Source organism: Tribolium castaneum, chromosome 3 (genome assembly GCF_031307605.1).
Source record: "Tribolium castaneum strain GA2 chromosome 3, icTriCast1.1, whole genome shotgun sequence".
In the NCBI taxonomy this organism is placed as follows: Eukaryota; Metazoa; Arthropoda; class Insecta; order Coleoptera; family Tenebrionidae; genus Tribolium; species Tribolium castaneum.
The window spans coordinates 12,802,025-12,821,203 of NC_087396.1; the positions used below are offsets into that span (position 1 = coordinate 12,802,025).

Below are 19,179 nucleotides of genomic sequence, written 5' to 3' on the forward strand. Positions count from 1 at the left end.
AAATATCGGCTTCATTTCAGCAATGTGCTAGAGTCAAAAATGACTTTTTTTTCAATTTCTTTTGGTAAACAGTGGTGGAGGTGCAAAAAATACACAGGAATGCTTTGATAACTTTATTCTCATTTCAGAGTACGTACAATATAATCGGCTATATATTTAACAACAGGGCACAAATTCTAGTTATTGGTCATTTTTTTATTATATTTTTCAATTATTTGGCTTTTTATTTAATAATCTCTAAGTCAGTCAATAACGGATGGCTAAAGATATACGATTAAAGAGCCAAATGCAAAATTTTACGAAGTGCAATTAAGTTAGAAATTTCATAATTACGATTAATAAAAACTTAAAATAACAAGTTCCAACATTAATCTAACACTTAAGAATACCGAAGACTTCGTCACGCGCTCCGAGGACCGGAAATAAAATTTCGGCGAGACTTAACAATGATCAAACATCGACTAGCGTCAGCAAAAACAATCACTTGTTAAACTCTTTATAAAAATATAAGAAACTGTTCTAGTCGTAAGGCGTATCTCATCACAACTCGAATTGAATTATTTCACTTACCACTTACACGAAAATATATTTGCTTAAATGAAACCTGCCTATACATATAAAAAATAATTTATAAAATTTGTAAACTTAACCGAAAACGCCAACACCTCGTTCAAGCCGAATTTGGTTCCGGCTGAGCTTTGAAAATATTCGACAGTTCGTCAATCAGGGTTTCGTACCTAAATGCCACCCTTATGTCCGGCACGTTGGTCCTGGCGATGTCGTTCCCAGCCACGCCCTCCTTGGTGTAGTTGGGCCCCAGCCAGTACTGCTTGATCTTGTGCGGGAACCCGGACATGAGCACGCTGTTGCGCGCCAGCTCGCACATGTCGCAACTGGACAGCTTCCACACTTGGGCCGCAATGCTGTACTCCTCCATCAGGGGCTCCTTGGTGAAGTGGAACTGCAGCGGGTCGTCCGTGGACAGCGACACGACCAGCCCCCGCGACAGGTACTCCGGGAGCGGGTTCCGGTGGTAGTTCAAAAACAGGCTGTTATTGGACAGCGGACTCATCGCAATCCCGATCTGGGCCAAGTAGTACAAGTACTGCAAAACCGGGACTTTGCGCAGCAACAAGCCGTGCGAAATGTTCTCGGACAGCATGTAGCCGCACACGAGGTGCTGCACAGGGCCGGCTTCGCCGCAATGCGGGCGCAGGACGAACGTCGGGAGGCCCTTCTCGGCCCGGAAGTGGTTGAGTACGGCCATGTTGGCGTACATGTAGTATTGGTAGTAGGCGTAGTTCGGGTTTTCGTCGTCGTTCCAGTTTTCCGGTTTCGGGAGGTCTTTGTCGAAAAGCGGGTTTTTCTCGGGCTTGCTTTCGTCGTCCACGGAGTCAAAGCCGATGACATACTCCAGGAAGCGGTGCAGTTCCGGGTGGGAGCTCGGTCGCGCTGTCACCTCGAGCAGAGGCAGGAAAATATTGTCGATGACTTGTTGGAAGTTTTGGAGGAGTTTGTTTAGCTTGAAGATGTCGCTAGAGGGAGAAATTCGGTTAACAATTCGGGAAAGTCGGGATTTAGACAGAGCTGAGAATCGTAGTTAGCTACCAGCTAAACTATGTCTAAAATTTGAGTAAATGTATCTTAAGTACGATATAATAACAATTTATTTAGTATACATGTGCAGTGATTAAAACAATTTATTTAAAATGTGAGGCATTGACTGGAAAATTTAGTATTTTAGAGCAGTGCTGTAAGGTATTATTCATCATAATTCAAAAGAATTCTTCGTCTAAAACTCGCTGAATTACAAGTAAATTACGTTACTGCAATTTAATCACGTTAGATTGTAAAAAGTAGAAACAGCATGGACTTAAGCTTTTCAGAGCCCTGGACGCAGGTCATTTGACACATTTTTTTCCAATTTATTCGAAACGGACACTCTGTATATTGTTGCTAAGGTTCTCAGAAACTTACGATATTTTTTCATGCGATTTGAACTTATTTTTTTTATAGAAAATAAATAAATAGAGTTTTTAACCCGTTTAAACTCGGTTACAAATATTTAAAACGAGATACAAACTGATCTGTGGTCAATTTAAGAACAACAGCCTATTGTAAAAAAAATATTTTGTTTATTAGGTACTTTTTAATTTACTTGCTTATTTATTTACTCTCCTTAAAAACTCAATTTCAAACTTTGCGTTTATGCGCTTGTTGAAACAGCTTGTCTTCAGACCTTCTCAGGATAGTTCAACCATAACAAATAATTTAATATCTTCATATATTATCTTTGTTTAACGAATTTGTTAACTGTTTACTGGCGTGATTTCAGCTAATAAGTCTGGATAAATTAGCTCATTATTGAACAAAAAATTATAATAATTTAACCAATTTTAAACTATTTAGCGCAGAAATAAACAACTCTTCGTCTATCCACCCTTTTTTTGGACCCCATATTGTTTATCATAGATAGATAATAAAGATATCTACAGGTAAATCTGTTAAAATATAAAATAACGGAAGAGCAAATCAAATTGGTTTTTAAAATTAATGTTAAATTTAAACCTTTATCTCTTACTACTGTAAATTTAATGCATCAAAGGCCAGTTTATAGAAAGCTCAATTAAAGTCAATTGCGCTGTTAAAAGTTAAACATAGACCAATCAAATTGCTTCAATTTGGTCATGTGACCAGTTATCACGCATAATTCTTTGTTTTGTTTTTTAATTTGGCTTGTACGATTATTTTTTATATTGAATGTGCAGAGTTTAACAATTAAATATGCAAAGTAGATTTTTTCTAATCAAGTTCGTTTGTTTTTTTATGCTTACATAGTTTTATTTCTCTGTAAAAGAACAAATCAAATCCATCAACAATGAATAATTTTCATAATGCAATTACAATTGCGTTTCGTTCGTGAGATGATGTCGCAACGTGTAAAAATATTCATATCATAAAAAGCACTAATACATATTATGAGTATATGGTAAAAATTTAGAAAACAAAATTTTCTTTGTGCATTTACGAGTAGTTATGGGAAATAAATACGCTTGGTTTTTGAGGCATGAAGTTACAAATTATTATTAAAAAAATATTAGTGGTAGCTAAACTACTTCTTTTGAAATACTTACAAAAGCCGAGGAACTTGGATTAGCCAGCGAACGTTGTCTGAGTAGACATTGGAACCAATGGCCCATTTGGCCAATTTGTCCCACTCGTCCCTGCTTTTGCCGTAAATGCTCAAACGGAGCTCGGCATTCTGATATTTCGATTCCTCCAAATCGCTGCAGACTTCTTTAATAATCCTCGCGTAATATTTCCCGTTCAGATAATTATCAGTTTTCAGAAACACTTCTCTGAGTCTGCTTTCACCAATCGGGTTATATTTTGCATTGAATTTATCGAATCGGTGGAAAGTATTACGATCTGCATGGACGTCAAGCATGTCCACAGTCAAATCGTAAGTGGTCAAATTCATGGACTACAAACAACAGTTAAAAAATCATCTAGTTAAAATTGTTCTCTTAACATTTTTAATAAATACCTGAAACACTTCCTTCAAAGTCATCGATTTGCCATTAGTGACCGTCACAATCTCATCGGCGTGATTTTTCAACGTCTTTTTAATAAAACGTAGCAAATGTTTTTGGTTCATGCAGGAGGCGGCATGAATGTGAGTATCGACTTTCCTAATATTGTAAAAATCTCTATGCGGGACCGCCTTCTGCGAAGCTAACTCTCTCAATTCGTTCAAAAGTACGTGCAATTGGAATTTGGAAGATAAGTAGCTCAAACGGCGATAACAAAACGATTTTCTACAAGGAAAAAAACGTAATTTAATGGCTGGAAAAAATCCGAACGGCTCACAATGGTCCATCTGCGATCATGTTACACATCGTAGTCATGTCAGCGGAAAAAGTTTCAATATCCGGATATGGATAATCGCAAGTCTTTTCATTTTTCAGATCCTCTTCGTTGAGATAAACTTCGTAAACTCCGTTTTTCGACTTGAAGACGTGACTAGTGTCGGGGATGTTGCGGGGCTCCCACGGGTGGTGGGTTGGAGGGTGAATGCCGTGTTCTATTGAACGATAAAACTACTAGTGACAAAATGCCTCGGGTGTTTTTTAGGATTAGTGTGGTAGAGTCATTAAAACAAGCAAATCCTTGTTTAAGATTCGGTAAAATTGGTTTTCGGAGTGAGGTGAGGGACGTGGGTTTTCTAACTAAAATACAATACGATTCAAAAACACTTAAATTTTTTGGCACATAAATAAATCATGAATAAAACTTGCAAATTTTCTACGACTAATAATAATTTGTTTAATACTTGTAGCTACCTAAAGTGAGACACAAATTACCCAAAAATTAAATACCTATTTTTTATAAAAGCTGAAGTGCGTGATTTAAATATTTTTTTTTAATTTTTCGCTTGTGATTTAATAATTATTGTTGTAGTTTGTTGGTTTGAGAAAAAATGTGCTAATAAAATTGTGAGCCACATTAAAAAAATCTTAAACAAGGTATAAATCAAAAACCCAAACAACATATAAATTAAATATTAACATTATTACGAAGTCTGAGAGTCAACAATGAGTGAACGTTAATTAGAGGAAACCGTTTCGTCGTGTCGTCAATAATTACAAAAATGCGCCAACTAAAAAACTACCTGTTCTGTAGGGTGGTGCAGTTTGTAAAAATGTATGTTATGTTTTCGAAACTTTACCTTGCTGCACCCCATCATTTAAAATACAATCGAGAACAGCGTCGCTCATCGACTCAGTCATACACAAATCAGCTGAAGATCTTGACGTTGTTGCTGTCGAAGAAGCAGCACTTTCGGCTACAGTACATGCAAATTTTATTTAAAAAAAAAATTCCTCGAAACTCACAATTTCATTGTAATTATTCAAATTGGAGTTTCGCAATCGAGAAAATAATTAAGACGGAAATTAACCACACGTGCAAATAATTAACAATTACCTTCTATCGTCTGTTTTTCGTCGTGCTGCTGTTGCTGCTGCTTGTTGTGCGGATCCAGAAACCGGGCCGCAGTCGCCGAGAAGCTCTGGTGCGAGAGCTTCATGTAGCGTTTCCGGATCTGCAGCGCCTGGACGATCAGACGGGAAGCCCTCTCCAAGTCCTCCAACGGAACCTTTAAACACAACCCAAAAATTTTAAATAGCTGTTGCAACCGCACAAACTTTTATGGATCGTTGAAGCCCGTCAAGAGTGTGGCTCAAGGCCGGGAAATTGTGAAAATGCTCACCCCGCTCGTGTCCTCCCCCGAAATGGACACCCTCTGGAAGTGCGGGACGTACAAATCGTGTTCGTCCAAAGTTGGATAACATTGCTCTTCTCCGGGAACCGAAGGCTCGTAATGACTGCGTCTATCACTCAAGACTCTGTAATAGAAGCGTTAATTGTAATTTAAGGCCGCTAAATTACCCCTACTGGTAATAGGGCTCGAATCTACGACATTCTGAAGCGGCCCCGAACATTGAAGGGTCGCGATTATGATCAAGGGCTCGATAACGAATGGAAACAACCACACCTCAACACCGGACATAACAAACTAATCTAAAGTGTGACAAGTGGAACACATCAACCAATAAACTAACCCTCGTCCCTTACAATCGGCGTAAAAACAATGAAACGCGCAAAAAGTCCTTTCAAAATTTAGAATAAGGACGTTCCGTTTGCTTTCGGTAATGAGTTTACTTAAACGAATGGTTTTAATTTTCTAATGAAGTGTATCGGGAAAAGTGAATTATGACAATGCAAACAATTCTAGACAAACATTTAACATTTACCGTCTTTAGAGAAGATATAATTGCGGAAAAACACGCATTTGCCAGTTTTATAATTAAAGTGCAAGTTATTTTCCCCCATTGTTTTACGATACCGTTAGCTGCAAGGTTCGACTTTACTTAATAAAGTTTTTAGAATAATAAGCTAGAAATTATACAGAGTGGTGAAAATATCCGGTATTTACCTACGACCAGAGTTATTTTTTCTTCCAGACATTGTAACAGTAGGGTTTACATTGAATAAATGAATCTAATCTTAGTCATAAAAACTAAAACCCGGAAAAGTGTAACAACCTTTAGACTTGTTACCCTTACATAATGACAACGTGGTTCAAATACTCACTTCACATTCAGCTGCCTCTGGATGGCCAATTTCTTCTCGATTTGCTCGATCGGGAACTGAGGGACTTCATATGGGGCCGAAAGTTCATTGGGGAGTTCTTGCTGGTTTCCGCTGAATTGCGAGTTGCCCAAAAATGACGGGCTTTCATTGCCTGAAAAACGATTTACAAGCCGTTTACGAAAATAAATTGGCTTGGGTTAGGTCATTGTCGTGGGTTTGGGTGCCAAAATATTTGAAAAGGTGAACAATTCTAGCAAGTAATTTGTTTTCCCGAGTCTAATTTTGTTCGCGTTTGATTTTTTCAAGAAACAATCTATCTTTGAACTCTTTGTTCTAAAAATAGTCTTATCTTTTCCAATGGTATGGTGTGCAGCTGTTGTAATTACGAATAAAAAATAGGTATGAATTTATAAAATACCAGCTTTTGGATGACTTTTTTTGCTCTTGCTACTTCTCGAACTTTCATTAGAGCTTGAACACGAGTTGAAGAACATTATTCCGAACCAATCGTCACCACTGATGAGCCAACTACTAAGAACTGTTGCAATATTTAACGAAATTATATGAAAACAGATCGTCTTATCGTCAATTACACTTTGAAATAAATTCCGTTACATTTTTCAAACACTAATTGAAAGCAATTAGTAAAACCGAAAATAGTGTGAACCGGTCTCGAAGTCCTAATGACTTGCTAAATTTCCATTCTAGACGAAGAAAAATTTATTTTTAATAGAGAACTGGGGAGAAATTATGACTCATAGTAAACAGTGATACGTCTAAATTATAAATAGGCGAAGAGAGGTATTTTCGGCGAAACATTTGCGTTTAATATATTTAATGTTTTGAAAAAGTTTGGCTACAAGTCAACGTTGTTTTAGACATAAATGAAGGTCCTTGAATCCTTGATCTCAGAAGTTGCGTTGTAGTTTGTTTAGTAATTGTAGGCTGAGGTATAATGTTCTCAATCTTAGTACAAGTATATCAGTATTTCAGTAAATAATAACATTCCAATCATTTTGTATTTATCAAAAATTATGCATCAGATTTTTCTGATTTGATTAAAAGAACACAATGCAAATTATTGATATTTTTCAGCCAGAAATTAACAAAAATATTTGGACCGTTATTTCAAACTGAATAAAGCTTGCAATCTTTGATTTCCATGCGTTGGAAAATCGACGACCAAGTTCTGCTCCATGCAGCTATCTATCAAATTAGCTCAATTACATAATCATAACATCCCCACTAAATAAAAAACAGCACGCGAGGGTTTATTACAGTACGTGTATTGACATAATACTTGGAGATTTTCCCTCATGCATATTGCTCTCTATCTAATCTGAATATCAATTACGCCGAAAGTAAATTGCTCAGCTTGCCCCTGAATTTATTGGGGAATTACCTGATGCTGGTTTATCCTCATCCACGAACGAGTTAACCCGTAAAAACGCCGGTGCATTAACCACCGGCAGATCCACCGAATTTCGGTAATTCACACCCCGAGAACACATTTTCGTGTGCGCCTTTACAAGCGAACCATTCGATAAAAACTAAACCACGAACAGCCTGGCACATGTACAACCCAAAAATACGAATACAATTTTCCAACAATAAATTCTTACGACGAAAATAAACTTCAGGAAGAGCACTAGGTAACAATTTGACTTCGTACGAAACTTTTTAGCACAATAAATTTCGCTCAAGGTTGTGATAATGGCTTCATTAGCACACTCGGTGTATTTAAATAATACGATAAGGTTTATTCCTACCTGAAATGGAGTTTGAGCTAGTGCTATCGGGATCTGGAGAAGGGAAGCCTCTTGTACTCATTAAAACCCCGATTTTGGCGGAAAAAATGTATTACATTTCCAGATCAAACACTCAGCTTTTGCCTTTTGGACTTAAAAAATAATTCGATATTGTGACAGCTTGAAATTTGTCAAGTTTGACTTTGTTATTAATTATTAAATTAGCAATCACCAGAGACCTGATACGAAGTTCCGGCATCCGGTTCATAATTATACCTCGCATTTTTTATTTAAAACAACAAACCAATGGCAAACCCAAACCACTATTTGCTACTAAACATTAGGTAAATATATTCGAATAATGCATTCGTTGTTTCGAAATAAAATAAGTCAACAGTTGTTAACAAGAAGTATTTTAACACTTTGTACAACAATATTTTAAGTAAACTACAAATAAAGATAAAATGATAATAATTATAAACAACTGGATATGAAAATGTTGCAAAATATACCCACCTTTGAATTTTATCCCCAGATTTTAACAATCTTACTATTATAATTAAATTCTAAAATAAAACAAATAAATCTTAATCCAGTTTAGACATTCACACTTATAGAACTTATCAATATAAAATTCTTTAGATTGTTCTAAAATTAAATTTCATTCACCTTAATTTATTTTTTTGACGATCTTTTCTTATCTGCTCTATCGGTTCTGAACAAATATGTAATAATAATTTTATCTTTCCTTGTTCGATTAAAGGCTTAGAAAGTTATTAAGAGCAACCACAATTTTTTTGAACTATTTTTTCGGAATATCAAATTCTTGGCACATTGAAAGTAAAACGAGGTCATCAAAGAAAGCAGCCACTACAAATTTACATTAGCATTTTTTAAGGTCGATGTTAAATGTAAACAATTAATGGAGTTTCATTTAATCAGCTCTTTATTTTTAAATATTTAAGTTTCTCCGAAAAATGAATTTTCAAAAATTGAGAAATTTGTGACAAATTATTGAGTTCATTTTAATATTTTTGTTTATTGCACAAGTTGATCTAATTTATCCAAAAGGCGTCAAAACGCGATTTAATTATTTCTATTCAATTATAATTATTTAAAAAATTAAATATGCGAAAAATTTATTCATTCTGTTCCGTGGAATAGGTAGGTAATTAATTATGATTTATGAATGAATGGTTACATATAAAATACTCATTAATCTTGGGCAAAACTTATTGATTTAATAAAAAAATATTGATGTAATTTTGATTTTCTCCCTCACAGAATACAGTGTGGTTTGATTAATGAAAATCGCAAGTGGCTTAAGCCCATCAATGACTCAGTAACATAACCTAAACCAGCCTAAAGCTAATTATACCCACCTTGTCTTTGTTGAAGAATGTCAGTCTCAGTCTCCCCATCTCCAAAATCCGAATAAAAAGTCATAGAACACTTGGGCTTGCTCAAATTATTGGTGTACAAATCGGCCATAATTTGCACTGGAACCCCACTGAGTCTTTTAGCACTGCTTTTACCAATGTAAAAAACACGTCAGACGTATCAAAAAGAGCACACACCGTACGTGTTTGCATCGACACAGAGTTCGTGGAGGAAATATTGATTTTGGCACCGCATAAGGACGCCTCCAGCAAACGCGCAGCGGAAGATTTTCACGATATGTGTGTGTGCTTTCGATACGTCGGAAAAGATAACTCATAAAGCTGGAACGATTAAATATTTTTTAAGCACATGTGTTGCGAAAACGTAGGTGGGTACCGAACTGTACTTATCTCGTTCAAGTACTAAAAATAAAACCCACTAAGTATAAATAAATACGGCTTATTGAAATTAATTATTCGGGTGGGCTTTGTGGTAATTGTGCGCATTGTTACTCAATGACACACTTAATTAGGATGGAAGATGCTGGTTTGATCTATACCTGCATATATTTATCACTGCTTGTGATAACAGGAAATGCAATTGCGCGATTTATATTTAGCCAGGTTTATTAATCAGGCAGATGCAACGCGTCAATTTAATAATCATGCCAAATGAGCGAATATAAACATGAAAAAATGCAACATATTCGCTCTGAAACTGCATGACCTTCAGTTTAATGGCTGAGCTACACAGGAGCAAGTTTAGGAATTAGGAAATAAAACACCGATTATTTTTATTAGTGTTGTATTAAAAAAACTGAATCACAGACCTAAATCAAGTGTGTCATTCATTACATTTCTATGGCTAAACTACCAAACTTATTCATTACTGAAATCAAAATCACTATCGTGTGAAACTTTCGACTCCTGCTTCATACTTTCAGTGTCAGTATCTAACAGTTCCAAAATGTTACTTTTCTTTGGTTCTGACGGTGCAGGAACACTCTGATCGTCCCCTTTGACTTCATTCTGTTGCTCAACCACTCCATCATACGGTTGGTCATAATGCTGAATCATTTGACCGTTTTCATCATATTGCACATTACTTTGATCGCCATAGTATTGCGCATTTTCGTCATATTGTTGAATAGGTTGTCCATTTTCATCAAACTGTTGAGTCGGTTGTCCGTTTTCGTCATAATGTTGCCCATATTGTCCAGTTTCGTCATACTGTTGAATAGGTTGTCCATTTTCACCATACTGTTGAATAGCCTGTCCAGTTTCGTCGTACTGTTGAATAGGTTGTCCATTTTCGTCGTATTGTTGAATAGGTTGTTCATTTTCATCATACTGTTGAATAGACTGTCCAGTTTCGTCATACTGTTGAATAGGTTGTCCATTTTCGTCGTACTGTTGAATAGGTTGTCCACTTTCGTCGTATTGTTGAACAGGTTGTTCATCATACTGTTGAATAGACTGCCCAGTTCCGTCATACTGTTGAATAGGTTGTCCACTTTCGTCGTATTGTTGAAGAGGTTGCCCACTTTCATCATACTGTTGAATAGGCTGTCCAGTTTCGTCATACTGTTGAATAAGTTGTCCACTTTCATCATATTGTTGAATAGGTTGTCCGGTTTCGTCATATTGTTGTAGGTACTGGCCGTGTTGATCGTACTGTTGTCCGTATTGTTCATCGTACTGTTGAATATGTTGTCCACTTTCGTCGTACTGTTGCACAAATTGACCTTGTTCAGTAATCTGTTGCACAGGTTGTCCGTTTTCATCATACTGTTGTTCACTCTGATCGTACGGCTGGTCACTATTGTCATATTGTTGCACAAATTGACCTTGATCATCATATTGTTGCGTTGGTATTTGTGGTTCACCATCATATTGTTGTTCTTGAATCAGTTGTCCATTTTCATCGTATTGGCCTTGATCGTCAAACTGTTGTGACGGGATTGGCTGCTCACTTTCAAAATGTTGTTCTTGAACAGGTTGCTCAGTTTTATTAAACTGTTGTACAAACTGGGCTTGATCATCATATTGTTGCGTTGGAAGAATTGGTTCATCAATTTTTTCATACTGTTGTTCAGTTTTCGGATTAGAATTATTGGCATAGTGCTGCTGTTCAAATTGACTTTGGTCAGTGTATTGTTGTTGTTCAAATTCGCCTTGATCCACATGTTGTTGGATAAACTGAGTTTGTTCAGTGGACTGTTGTTCAAATTGTCCTTGATCCACATGTTTTTGTTCAAGATTATAATGTTGAACTTGATCAGTGTAGCGTTCACCGTTTTGCTGCCCACTTTCATCCACAGCGACCTGTACTTGTTGTTTCTCTTCAATACCTTCCTTTGTTTGTTCAGGTTGAACTTGTGTTGAAACTTTGCTATCAACTTCATCAATTTGTTGTTGCACTTGTTGTTCGGGTTCAAGTGTACTTTCAATTTTTGAAACATCTCTTTTATTTCTTAGACTTTCACAATTATTTTGTGGTTCAATCAAATCCACGGTGTTCAGTTTTTCTTCAATTTTTATGTTTTGATCAGTTTCTTCAGCCTCCTTCTCAATTCGCGGCAAGGAATCATCAATTTTCGTTGGTTGTTCAACCAAACTGTCCCTTTTCCCCATTCGAACGAAATTTTTCACGGCTTCACTAACACCACTGTTGTACGGAATTTCGTCAATATCGGAACCGTCCTCAGTACTACTCTTGGCCCGCATTTTCGCGCCCCAAATATTATTATTATTAAACTCTCGAGGGTGCTGTTTACTGGGTTTGCTATAAATCGAACTCATGATATCATCGGCGATGGAATTCGCATAATTCGGTCTATAATCGCCCTCAAAGGGGTGACCCGAATCGAAAGTCTCATCTTCCTCCTTCCTCAACATTTCCCTCAATTTCTTCGACGACAAGTTTTGTATGTAACTCTGCAAAATATCGTCAGTTTTGGGTCTCTCGACTTCTTTGGGCTTGACATCTTCAATTTTTGCTTGTTTGGTGCGATAAATCCGGTCCAAAAAATTCTGATACTGCTGTCTCAACAGTTTAAATCGTTCAGTCTTCGCCACTAGCATCGCAACCCGGCTTTCAATCCTCTCCAAACTGCGTAAAATGCGCTCATTTCGGTCCTGTCTCCGCCTGTCCTCCTCCAAGAACCGCTTGTATTGAGCCCGCAATTTCCGATAATGCATTTGCTCCCTTAAAACAAAAGTCATTAAGTTCCCACCAAGTGCAACACTTACTCCTCTCGTGTAACTTGAACCATTTCGTTAAATTTCATTTCTAGTTTGAGGCGTTCCTCCTCGCTGAAATAGTTTGACCCAATTCAGCTACAATACAAACAAACAACAAAGGGGTGTTGACTCACCTCTTGCGGAGCTTTTCCTGCAATTCGATGAATCGCTTGTAGTACTCCTCGGTCCCAAACGACATTTCGCAGTTTTTTTTTTGACAATTACGCGAATTTGAAGCTAGTTTTGCAGTGGTCTAGCCAGCAACGCACCACATTATGCATGCGGGACGTAATTACTTGGCGCACGACAGGCGAATGCAACAATTTTATTTCACCGAATCAATCGAATTGCGGGTTTTAATCAAAGCTTCGCGTGTGCACCGATTTCAATTAATCACTCGTTATCGCAATCACAAGACAATTGGGCGAAACAAAGCCACTAGGGGTGGAGTTCGACTTGGAGAATTTTGTTATATTAGTCGATATAAAACATCCGCAAATATTTTATCTTGTGGCAAGGGCGCACGCGATCCCGTACCAGGACAGTAAGGACACTAAACTTGACCTTACTCCACATTTAATTGGGGAAAACCGGGTGAAAAACCATTGATTTTTCAAACTTTATTGGTTACAAAACTGTACAGACTTTACACATAAAAAAAATATAATAACAAATCTGAAACAACAGCGCATAATACTACTTTTGAGAAATTGCAATTTATCACACTTTTAACAATTATCACATTAGAAGAATTCATTTGATCTGAGTCACTTCAAGCCTTAACCGTAATATAGAGCTTTTAACAAATTTGCGACCAAAGCGGCTTCTGGCCACAATGATCAGAAAGTTAATTAAAAGCTTGGTAGTTTAGTCGTTTAGCAGGAAGTGTATGAACCCGCTTTGTTTTCAATTAAGATTATGACAATACAATTTTGGTGATTTAAAGCTTATAACCCCACCAAACCTAACTATAATTACCTAGGTGTCGTGTTTTAAATAAAAATAAATAATACATTATTAGCTATTGCCCATTTCTCTTATTCTACGCATAAACTGGACGCAAAACTCTCAGGAAGTGCCGTATTTGCCATTCTCGAAGACCCCCTTTCTGAAGAACGGTGAGAAGCTAATTAAGGCCGCTTTGGTAACTGTATCACCGTATGCCAAAGGGCACGCCGGTAAATTTTTGCACGTTTCGATCAATCTTCGTAAGTAAAATTCCAACTGTCGTTTGCGTGATTTGGCAACAGTTTCGCTGTTTGCGAAAAGTTGTTTGGCCGGAAATGGAATCGATGCAACTTTGTCACCATATCGCGCTTTCATTGCGATATGAAGGTCTCTGAAACGGCTGTAACGCCGAAGGATGCTCCAACGGTCGTCGGATGTACAAACTCGGACCTCGTATTCGTAGTGGGTTTTTGTACCGGCACCTCGAATGCAATAGCTGCTGATTGTGACGACTGAGTCATTATCAGCTTCTAAAATTTTAATGTGTGTGATTTGCTTATGCGAACTCTGATTTTTTACCTGAAGCAATCGAAGGCATAGATCGGTGGAGGTTGTAATTGTATGAGGACAGTCTGTGGCTTTGCACCTGGTGAAAACATGAGTCAAAGGCGTTTTTCACTAAAGCTAAATTTCTATTTTTTTTATAAACTATTTTTCACTTACATAATCAAAATAAATGTTAGAACGAACATTTTTTCCAGAACTCTATTTGGTTCATTTTCTCTCTTTAAATACAGACTGAACCAAAGGTAACGCACAAAATTCATATCTTTATTATGAGTTATTTTTACATTTTGACACCACAACGATATTTCTGACGTCATTCATTTTTGACTAATGAGGTCATTTTTAATTTTTTTCATACCAACTGAAATTTTCATCTTTCTGGTAAAAAAATAAAAAAAGAAAGTAAAACAAAAAAATTATAAAACTTATTGACAGAATTACACAAAGAGCTTTTTACAAGGGATGATTGTTTCTTTTTGTATTCAGATGTCATATTAAGTAATGTTATGCTAATTATACCCAAAAATGTGAAAAATAATTGCCGCTTATAAAATAAGTCATTACCAAAAAGAGAAAGCCCATTATGTTTGATTGTCAATATTTTTTTATTTTATTCTAATTATTACCACTGGTTTTTGACTGGTTTTTTCCGCCGTAAAAAATACTAAAGTTGCATAAAATCAATAATTTTAACTGCACTTGATACAAATCTGTACCAACAATGCCGTGACACGAGTTTTTCTTTATTTATTTGGCATGCAATCACATACAGTACCTGTAAATTCGGCGAATACAGAGCCGAGGTGGACCCGGTGTGAAACGGTTTAACCGGACTCGGACTCGCACTATCCACATCCTGCAACGGATGTTCGGTTGCAGGCGACAAAACCGAACCACTTCCACACTTAATCGCCATATATTGCCTTTGCAACTCCTGCAAAACCTACACAAAACATGCCCCAAAAGAAAACAAAACCAACTCACCGCAATTTGCGAATCGATTTGAACCTTCGGATACCCCGAGTCCAAGCTTCGCAAAATACTTTGCTTTTGTTGTAAAATTTTCTGGCTTAATCTACGCAACACTTCGATATCTTTCCGTTTTTTCCGAATGACCGGCAAGTGATTCTCGATCGAACTTGTCGATTGCGAATCACTAATCACCTATTTTCCGAAACAAAAAAACTAGATAAGATAATAATGATAGGTGATTCACCTTATATTCCTCGTTGCTTGACAAATCGCTTTCGTCCTGAATTCGCGGCGACGGTCGCAATTCCACCCCACTGTCGCTCATAAGACAGTCGAGATTGTTTAAAACGGGTGAACAAACACTTGCAGCAGTGTGATAAGTGTCACTGCTCAAAGTGCTACCTTTTTCTAAACTGCTGGTGTAGTTGGTCTCGCAGGAGTTTGGCTCGTCGACGGAATTAATTTTTTTCAAATTCAGTTTCAATCTACACAGAAGTAAAATACGATAAAAAAGTCAAGAATAAAACACCAATGAGGTCGAAGTTTTTAGGCGTTTCAGAACGTTTTTGAGTTGCAAACGCAGTTATTTTTGGAAACTTTGCCCAAGTGAAGTAAATAAATAAAAAAATTAATTCAAGAATGTTTTTTATCACGTTCTTCAAATTGAAAAATTTACACAAACAATTGTTTATAAAAAAATATACAAACCCTTGTTTTTTCTTCTCAATCTTTTCGAGTTCCTCTTTCGTGCGCGAAGCTAAAGACTGTTTGAGGTCAACAAGGTGATCATCTTGTGGATTAATATCAAGCGAGGCTTGTTGGTCAACTAAATCTAGCAATTTTTTATCGAGCATTTCTACAGTCTTTCGCCGCTCTGAAAGCGCCTCAACTCGCTTATTTAATTCGGCTTGAAGCTCGGCTAATTCTTTCCTCTACAATATAAACTTTAGTTTGTTACCCAATTATAAAATTACGCATGTACATGTTGCACAACCAACTCCTGAATAAGTGAAGGGCCCCTAACACTATTTAAGGCGTCAATTAAAATATCAGACTCGGCATCAGTCAATGAGTTACTCTCGCTTTTCAGTACTAGTTCCTGAAAATAATTTTAAAATTTGATCGCTCGCTATGACCATAATTAAAATAAAAGAAATAAAAAATACCTGAAAGACTTTTTTGATTTGAGGATTAGGAAAGGTAAAATCATTGGCATGTGACGTAATAAACTGGCAAGCATTATTCAATTTAATGACAACATTAGACTTAAAATCTTGCAATTGCTCAAATTCGTGGTTTATCTAAGAGAAAATAAAATAAAAAAATAAATAAACGAAAACCGCTTTTTGCTTACTTCGCCCCAGATTTTATGCCGCTCACGTTCCAATTCCTCTCGTCGCGCTATCAACTCTTTTTCCTTCTCTTTCAATTGAAATTCGCGTTGTCTTTGCTCGAGTGTTAAATGGTGCCAGTCTTCCTGCAAGCGGCGAGTCTGTGGAACAATTAGGAATTAAAGAAAACTGTAATAGTACGCACCTGACGCGCGTGCTCTTCATGCATCAGCGCCTTCTCGGCCTCCAATTTCGCCTGCGCCTCTTCTAAAGTTTTGCGTTTCCGCTCGAACGCCTCTTGCTCCTTCTCAAACACCTCTTTCTCCTTCTCTAAATTAAGTCTTTGGATCTCAATCTCACTCTTCTCATCGTCTTGACTTCTGTTGAAAACACCAAAATACACAATTTTTTTCAATTCAAAAACAGACTCACGGTTGCAGATTTTCCATAGACACAGCCAAATCAGGCGTGGACCAACTCAGCAAACTCAGACGCGACAAATTATAGGTGCGTTCGCCTTTACGCAACTCTGCAGCTTCGGCAGGGTCATTAAAACTAGAGGAAAAAATCAATTATGGCAAAAAACAATATAAATTATTCCCACCGAAAGACGTGGGCTTTTCCCAGGAAAATAATGCAACCTTGGGAAAGTCTAGCAGGGGCCTCAATGAGCACATTATTCAGCATAACGTAAGCCCCCGGATTTGGGGTAAGTGTTGCCACCCCATTTTCGAACGTTATTGTACAATGTTGGGGCTCCATACCGGCCCCTTTCAGTTCGATGTCCTGTTTCACATCCGAATCTTCCGTTCCGATTGTAGTTTTTCCCTCCTTGAGGTGGTACAAAGTTACTCCAGTACTAAGAGGGTCGTCGTCAATTGCCACTAGATGTGGCCTGTCTGAGTCTAAAACGACGCCAGGGCCGGCTTTGCGCAATCCTAATGCCCTTTGTTCCCTGAGAATTGCCTGAGCTTCGCGCCATTTACCGGCCCACTCCTCCGTCAATTCCTTAAATTCACAGTTAAAAATTTTACCGATTTTCAACAGCAAAAACCGATAAAGAAGTTTTTTAGTTCAACTTTTATACTGTGTTTGAATATTATTTGGTAGTTTGTAGTGTCAGTTTTGAGGAAATAGCTTTTAATTTTTCCTAAAAAATGCCTCACAACAAAAAAACGTACCTTTTCCCTAGCTTCTTTTTCATGCAGTTGGGCCAACATATCCGATCTTTGCTCACTAAACATAAGCGCTTTTAATTTACTAATCTCATCTCGTAACTCCCTGATTAATTTAACGTTAGGATCTTCGTTGACAGTCGGCTTATTAATAATATTTTTAGCTCGATTTGCGTACCTCAGTGTACTTAAAGTTTCACCATAATTGCAGTCTAAAAATAATCTTATCAGTTTATTATCAAATAAAACAGTAAACCAAATACCAGCAGGACTGATGGTTGCTATCATGATGGTCTTAGAATTACCACCTAAACTATCTTTTAGAAGCCAAGTGAGCACAGAATCTCGATATGGTATAAAAAATGATTTTCGCTGACCACTGTTTTCCACTGATAACTCAGCCAAAGCCGATATCACAGAACCAAGAGTCACGAGAGATTTATTGATATGTGCCCCTTCTTTTAATCGCTGACCGGTGGCTCCAGTCGCATCAGCTCTTTCACTCCCTGCTAAATCTACTAGATGTATCTAAAAAACGCCCAAATAAAATTTAAAAAATCAAGAATAAACGGCAAAAAATGCCTTTGAAACTGTTTCACTAGGAACACCATCACAATAGCCAGCTTGCACAAAAGTTATGGTAAAAATAGCGTGGCTACGACTGCTCACATCGTTCATATTAGTTGCAGCTGTAGTCCGATGTGAATTGCCGCTGAAATATTTGATTAGAAAGAAAAACGAGACAAAAAAATCAATTTACCGATTCATGCATTCCTGAATGTGCCCATAATTAGTGACCAGGCACGTCGTTAAGCCCTGAACGTAGGGCCCCTTTTTAGGGTGCTCCCGCACTTTTAACGACGAATTATCGCGGCCCCGCAACAAATCAGCCACCCGTTCCTGGTAAATTTCAAGGTAACTGACTTGTACTCTGTGAGTGGTGCCCCGTTTTGAATTTTCGGCCATTCTATCAAACAAAGATTTACAAATTTTGGGAATCAAACCCTGATTATCCTAAAGAAGACAATTTTAAATTAATTTTAGTGTTGGTGGTGTCTTACTGGAGATCCCATCATGGTAAAGGTTTTCCCGCTCCCAGTTTGCCCATAAGCAAACACACAGGCGTTATATCCTTGGAAAGCGCAGTCGACGACTTCCGTCCCCAAGTCGCTGTAAACGCGTTCTTGGGAGGCAAAGTTTGGCGAATTCTCGTCGTGGGACCAGTATGAGTGGTCAAAAGTGAATTCTTTGTATCTAATGTTTTCATCTCGTGCGTTAGCCTTAAAAAACCGTCAGGAAATGCTGATTTATTTTCCAGCCAACCCACCTTGCAGTTTAATATTCCCGTAGTCTTTCCGCTCATTTGAATAATTAATTTTGCATCCATGTCAAGTTCCCTAAACATAAAAATGCAGTAAGTTCATTGCTCTTTGTTATGTGCATCCAACCATGTTATATGGTTTTTTATTACCTTTGGTTAAAGGGCCTTACTCGAACTGCCACTTTCACCGACGCCATTTTTTCACCTCACGCTATTTTAATTAACTTAAAAATAAACCATTTTTTTGCTAATCACGGTAATTACGCGTAAATTACGCTACAAGTTTGTTTTCGTTTTACAGCTGTCATGTCACAAACGCCATTTGATTTTTTTTGACGT

At 37.3% G+C, this 19,179-nt stretch overlaps 3 protein-coding genes across 11 annotated transcripts; all 3 read right to left on the reverse strand.

Moving 5' to 3' along the window:
- Positions 1 to 99: 99 nt before the first annotated feature.
- On the reverse strand, positions 100 to 9,691 carry AMPdeam (AMP deaminase). Of its 7 annotated transcripts, none has more exons than XM_008197571.3 (9): positions 9,287 to 9,691; positions 6,157 to 6,307; positions 5,273 to 5,408; positions 4,987 to 5,158; positions 4,730 to 4,846; positions 3,871 to 4,084; positions 3,533 to 3,818; positions 3,135 to 3,484; positions 100 to 1,535 (listed from the first exon to the last, which is right to left on the reverse strand). In XM_008197571.3, exons 1-9 carry the CDS (start codon positions 9,393 to 9,395, stop codon positions 671 to 673), a joined length of 2,400 nt encoding a protein of 799 aa, XP_008195793.2. In that variant the 5' UTR covers positions 9,396 to 9,691; the 3' UTR covers positions 100 to 670. The 7 variants fall into 7 exon arrangements, with proteins under 7 accessions (XP_008195793.2, XP_015837302.1, XP_064211627.1 ...); XM_015981816.2 differs by having other exon boundaries at positions 3,548 to 3,818; positions 9,287 to 9,689; XM_064355557.1 differs by lacking the exon at positions 9,287 to 9,691 and adding an exon at positions 7,926 to 8,100.
- Positions 9,692 to 10,071: 380 nt separating this feature from the next.
- Positions 10,072 to 12,998, reverse strand: LOC103313680 (uncharacterized). 2 transcript variants are annotated; one of them, XM_008197574.3, is made up of 3 exons: positions 12,661 to 12,998; positions 12,536 to 12,598; positions 10,072 to 12,491 (listed from the first exon to the last, which is right to left on the reverse strand). In XM_008197574.3, exons 1-3 carry the CDS (start codon positions 12,723 to 12,725, stop codon positions 10,163 to 10,165), a joined length of 2,457 nt encoding a protein of 818 aa, XP_008195796.2. In that variant the 5' UTR covers positions 12,726 to 12,998; the 3' UTR covers positions 10,072 to 10,162. The 2 variants fall into 2 exon arrangements, with proteins under 2 accessions (XP_008195796.2, XP_064211626.1); XM_064355556.1 differs by lacking the exon at positions 12,661 to 12,998 and having other exon boundaries at positions 12,532 to 12,584.
- A 133-nt stretch (positions 12,999 to 13,131) lies between these two features.
- On the reverse strand, positions 13,132 to 19,175 carry Klp98A (Kinesin-like protein at 98A). Of its 2 annotated transcripts, XM_008197575.3 has the most exons (19): positions 18,991 to 19,175; positions 18,847 to 18,916; positions 18,581 to 18,799; positions 18,280 to 18,533; positions 18,102 to 18,231; positions 17,783 to 18,047; positions 17,526 to 17,731; positions 16,949 to 17,352; positions 16,777 to 16,899; positions 16,550 to 16,724; positions 16,368 to 16,505; positions 16,180 to 16,314; positions 15,996 to 16,112; positions 15,722 to 15,945; positions 15,258 to 15,498; positions 15,026 to 15,205; positions 14,817 to 14,984; positions 14,054 to 14,120; positions 13,132 to 14,004 (listed from the first exon to the last, which is right to left on the reverse strand). In XM_008197575.3, the coding sequence occupies exons 1-19, from the start codon at positions 19,035 to 19,037 to the stop codon at positions 13,595 to 13,597; spliced, it is 3,573 nt and encodes a 1,190-aa protein (XP_008195797.2). In that variant the 5' UTR covers positions 19,038 to 19,175; the 3' UTR covers positions 13,132 to 13,594. The 2 variants fall into 2 exon arrangements, with proteins under 2 accessions (XP_008195797.2, XP_015837301.2); XM_015981815.2 differs by lacking the exon at positions 16,180 to 16,314.
- Positions 19,176 to 19,179: the final 4 nt, after the last annotated feature.

Coding starts and splice junctions, on each gene's coding strand:
- Klp98A (XM_008197575.3), bottom strand. CDS start 19,037: ATGGCGTCGGTGAAAGTGGCAGTTCGAGTAAGGCCCTTTAACCAAAG. Junction 18,232..18,279: donor ATTCAGGAATGCATGAATCG/GTAAATTGATTT, acceptor CAAATATTTCAG/CGGCAATTCACATCGGACTA. Junction 14,121..14,816: donor TGTATTCGCCGAATTTACAG/GTACTGTATGTG, acceptor TGTTTTCACCAG/GTGCAAAGCCACAGACTGTC.
- LOC103313680 (XM_008197574.3), bottom strand. CDS start 12,725: ATGTCGTTTGGGACCGAGGAGTACTACAAGCGATTCATCGAATTGCAG. Junction 12,599..12,660: donor CAGGAAAAGCTCCGCAAGAG/GTGAGTCAACAC, acceptor AAACTATTTCAG/CGAGGAGGAACGCCTCAAAC. Junction 12,492..12,535: donor GTTCAAGTTACACGAGAGGA/GTAAGTGTTGCA, acceptor TTTTGTTTTAAG/GGAGCAAATGCATTATCGGA.
- AMPdeam (XM_008197571.3), bottom strand. CDS start 9,395: ATGGCCGATTTGTACACCAATAATTTGAGCAAGCCCAAGTGTTCTATG. Junction 6,308..9,286: donor CATTCTTCAACAAAGACAAG/GTGGGTATAATT, acceptor ATCGTTTTTCAG/GCAATGAAAGCCCGTCATTT. Junction 5,409..6,156: donor CAGAGGCAGCTGAATGTGAA/GTGAGTATTTGA, acceptor CTTCTATTACAG/AGTCTTGAGTGATAGACGCA.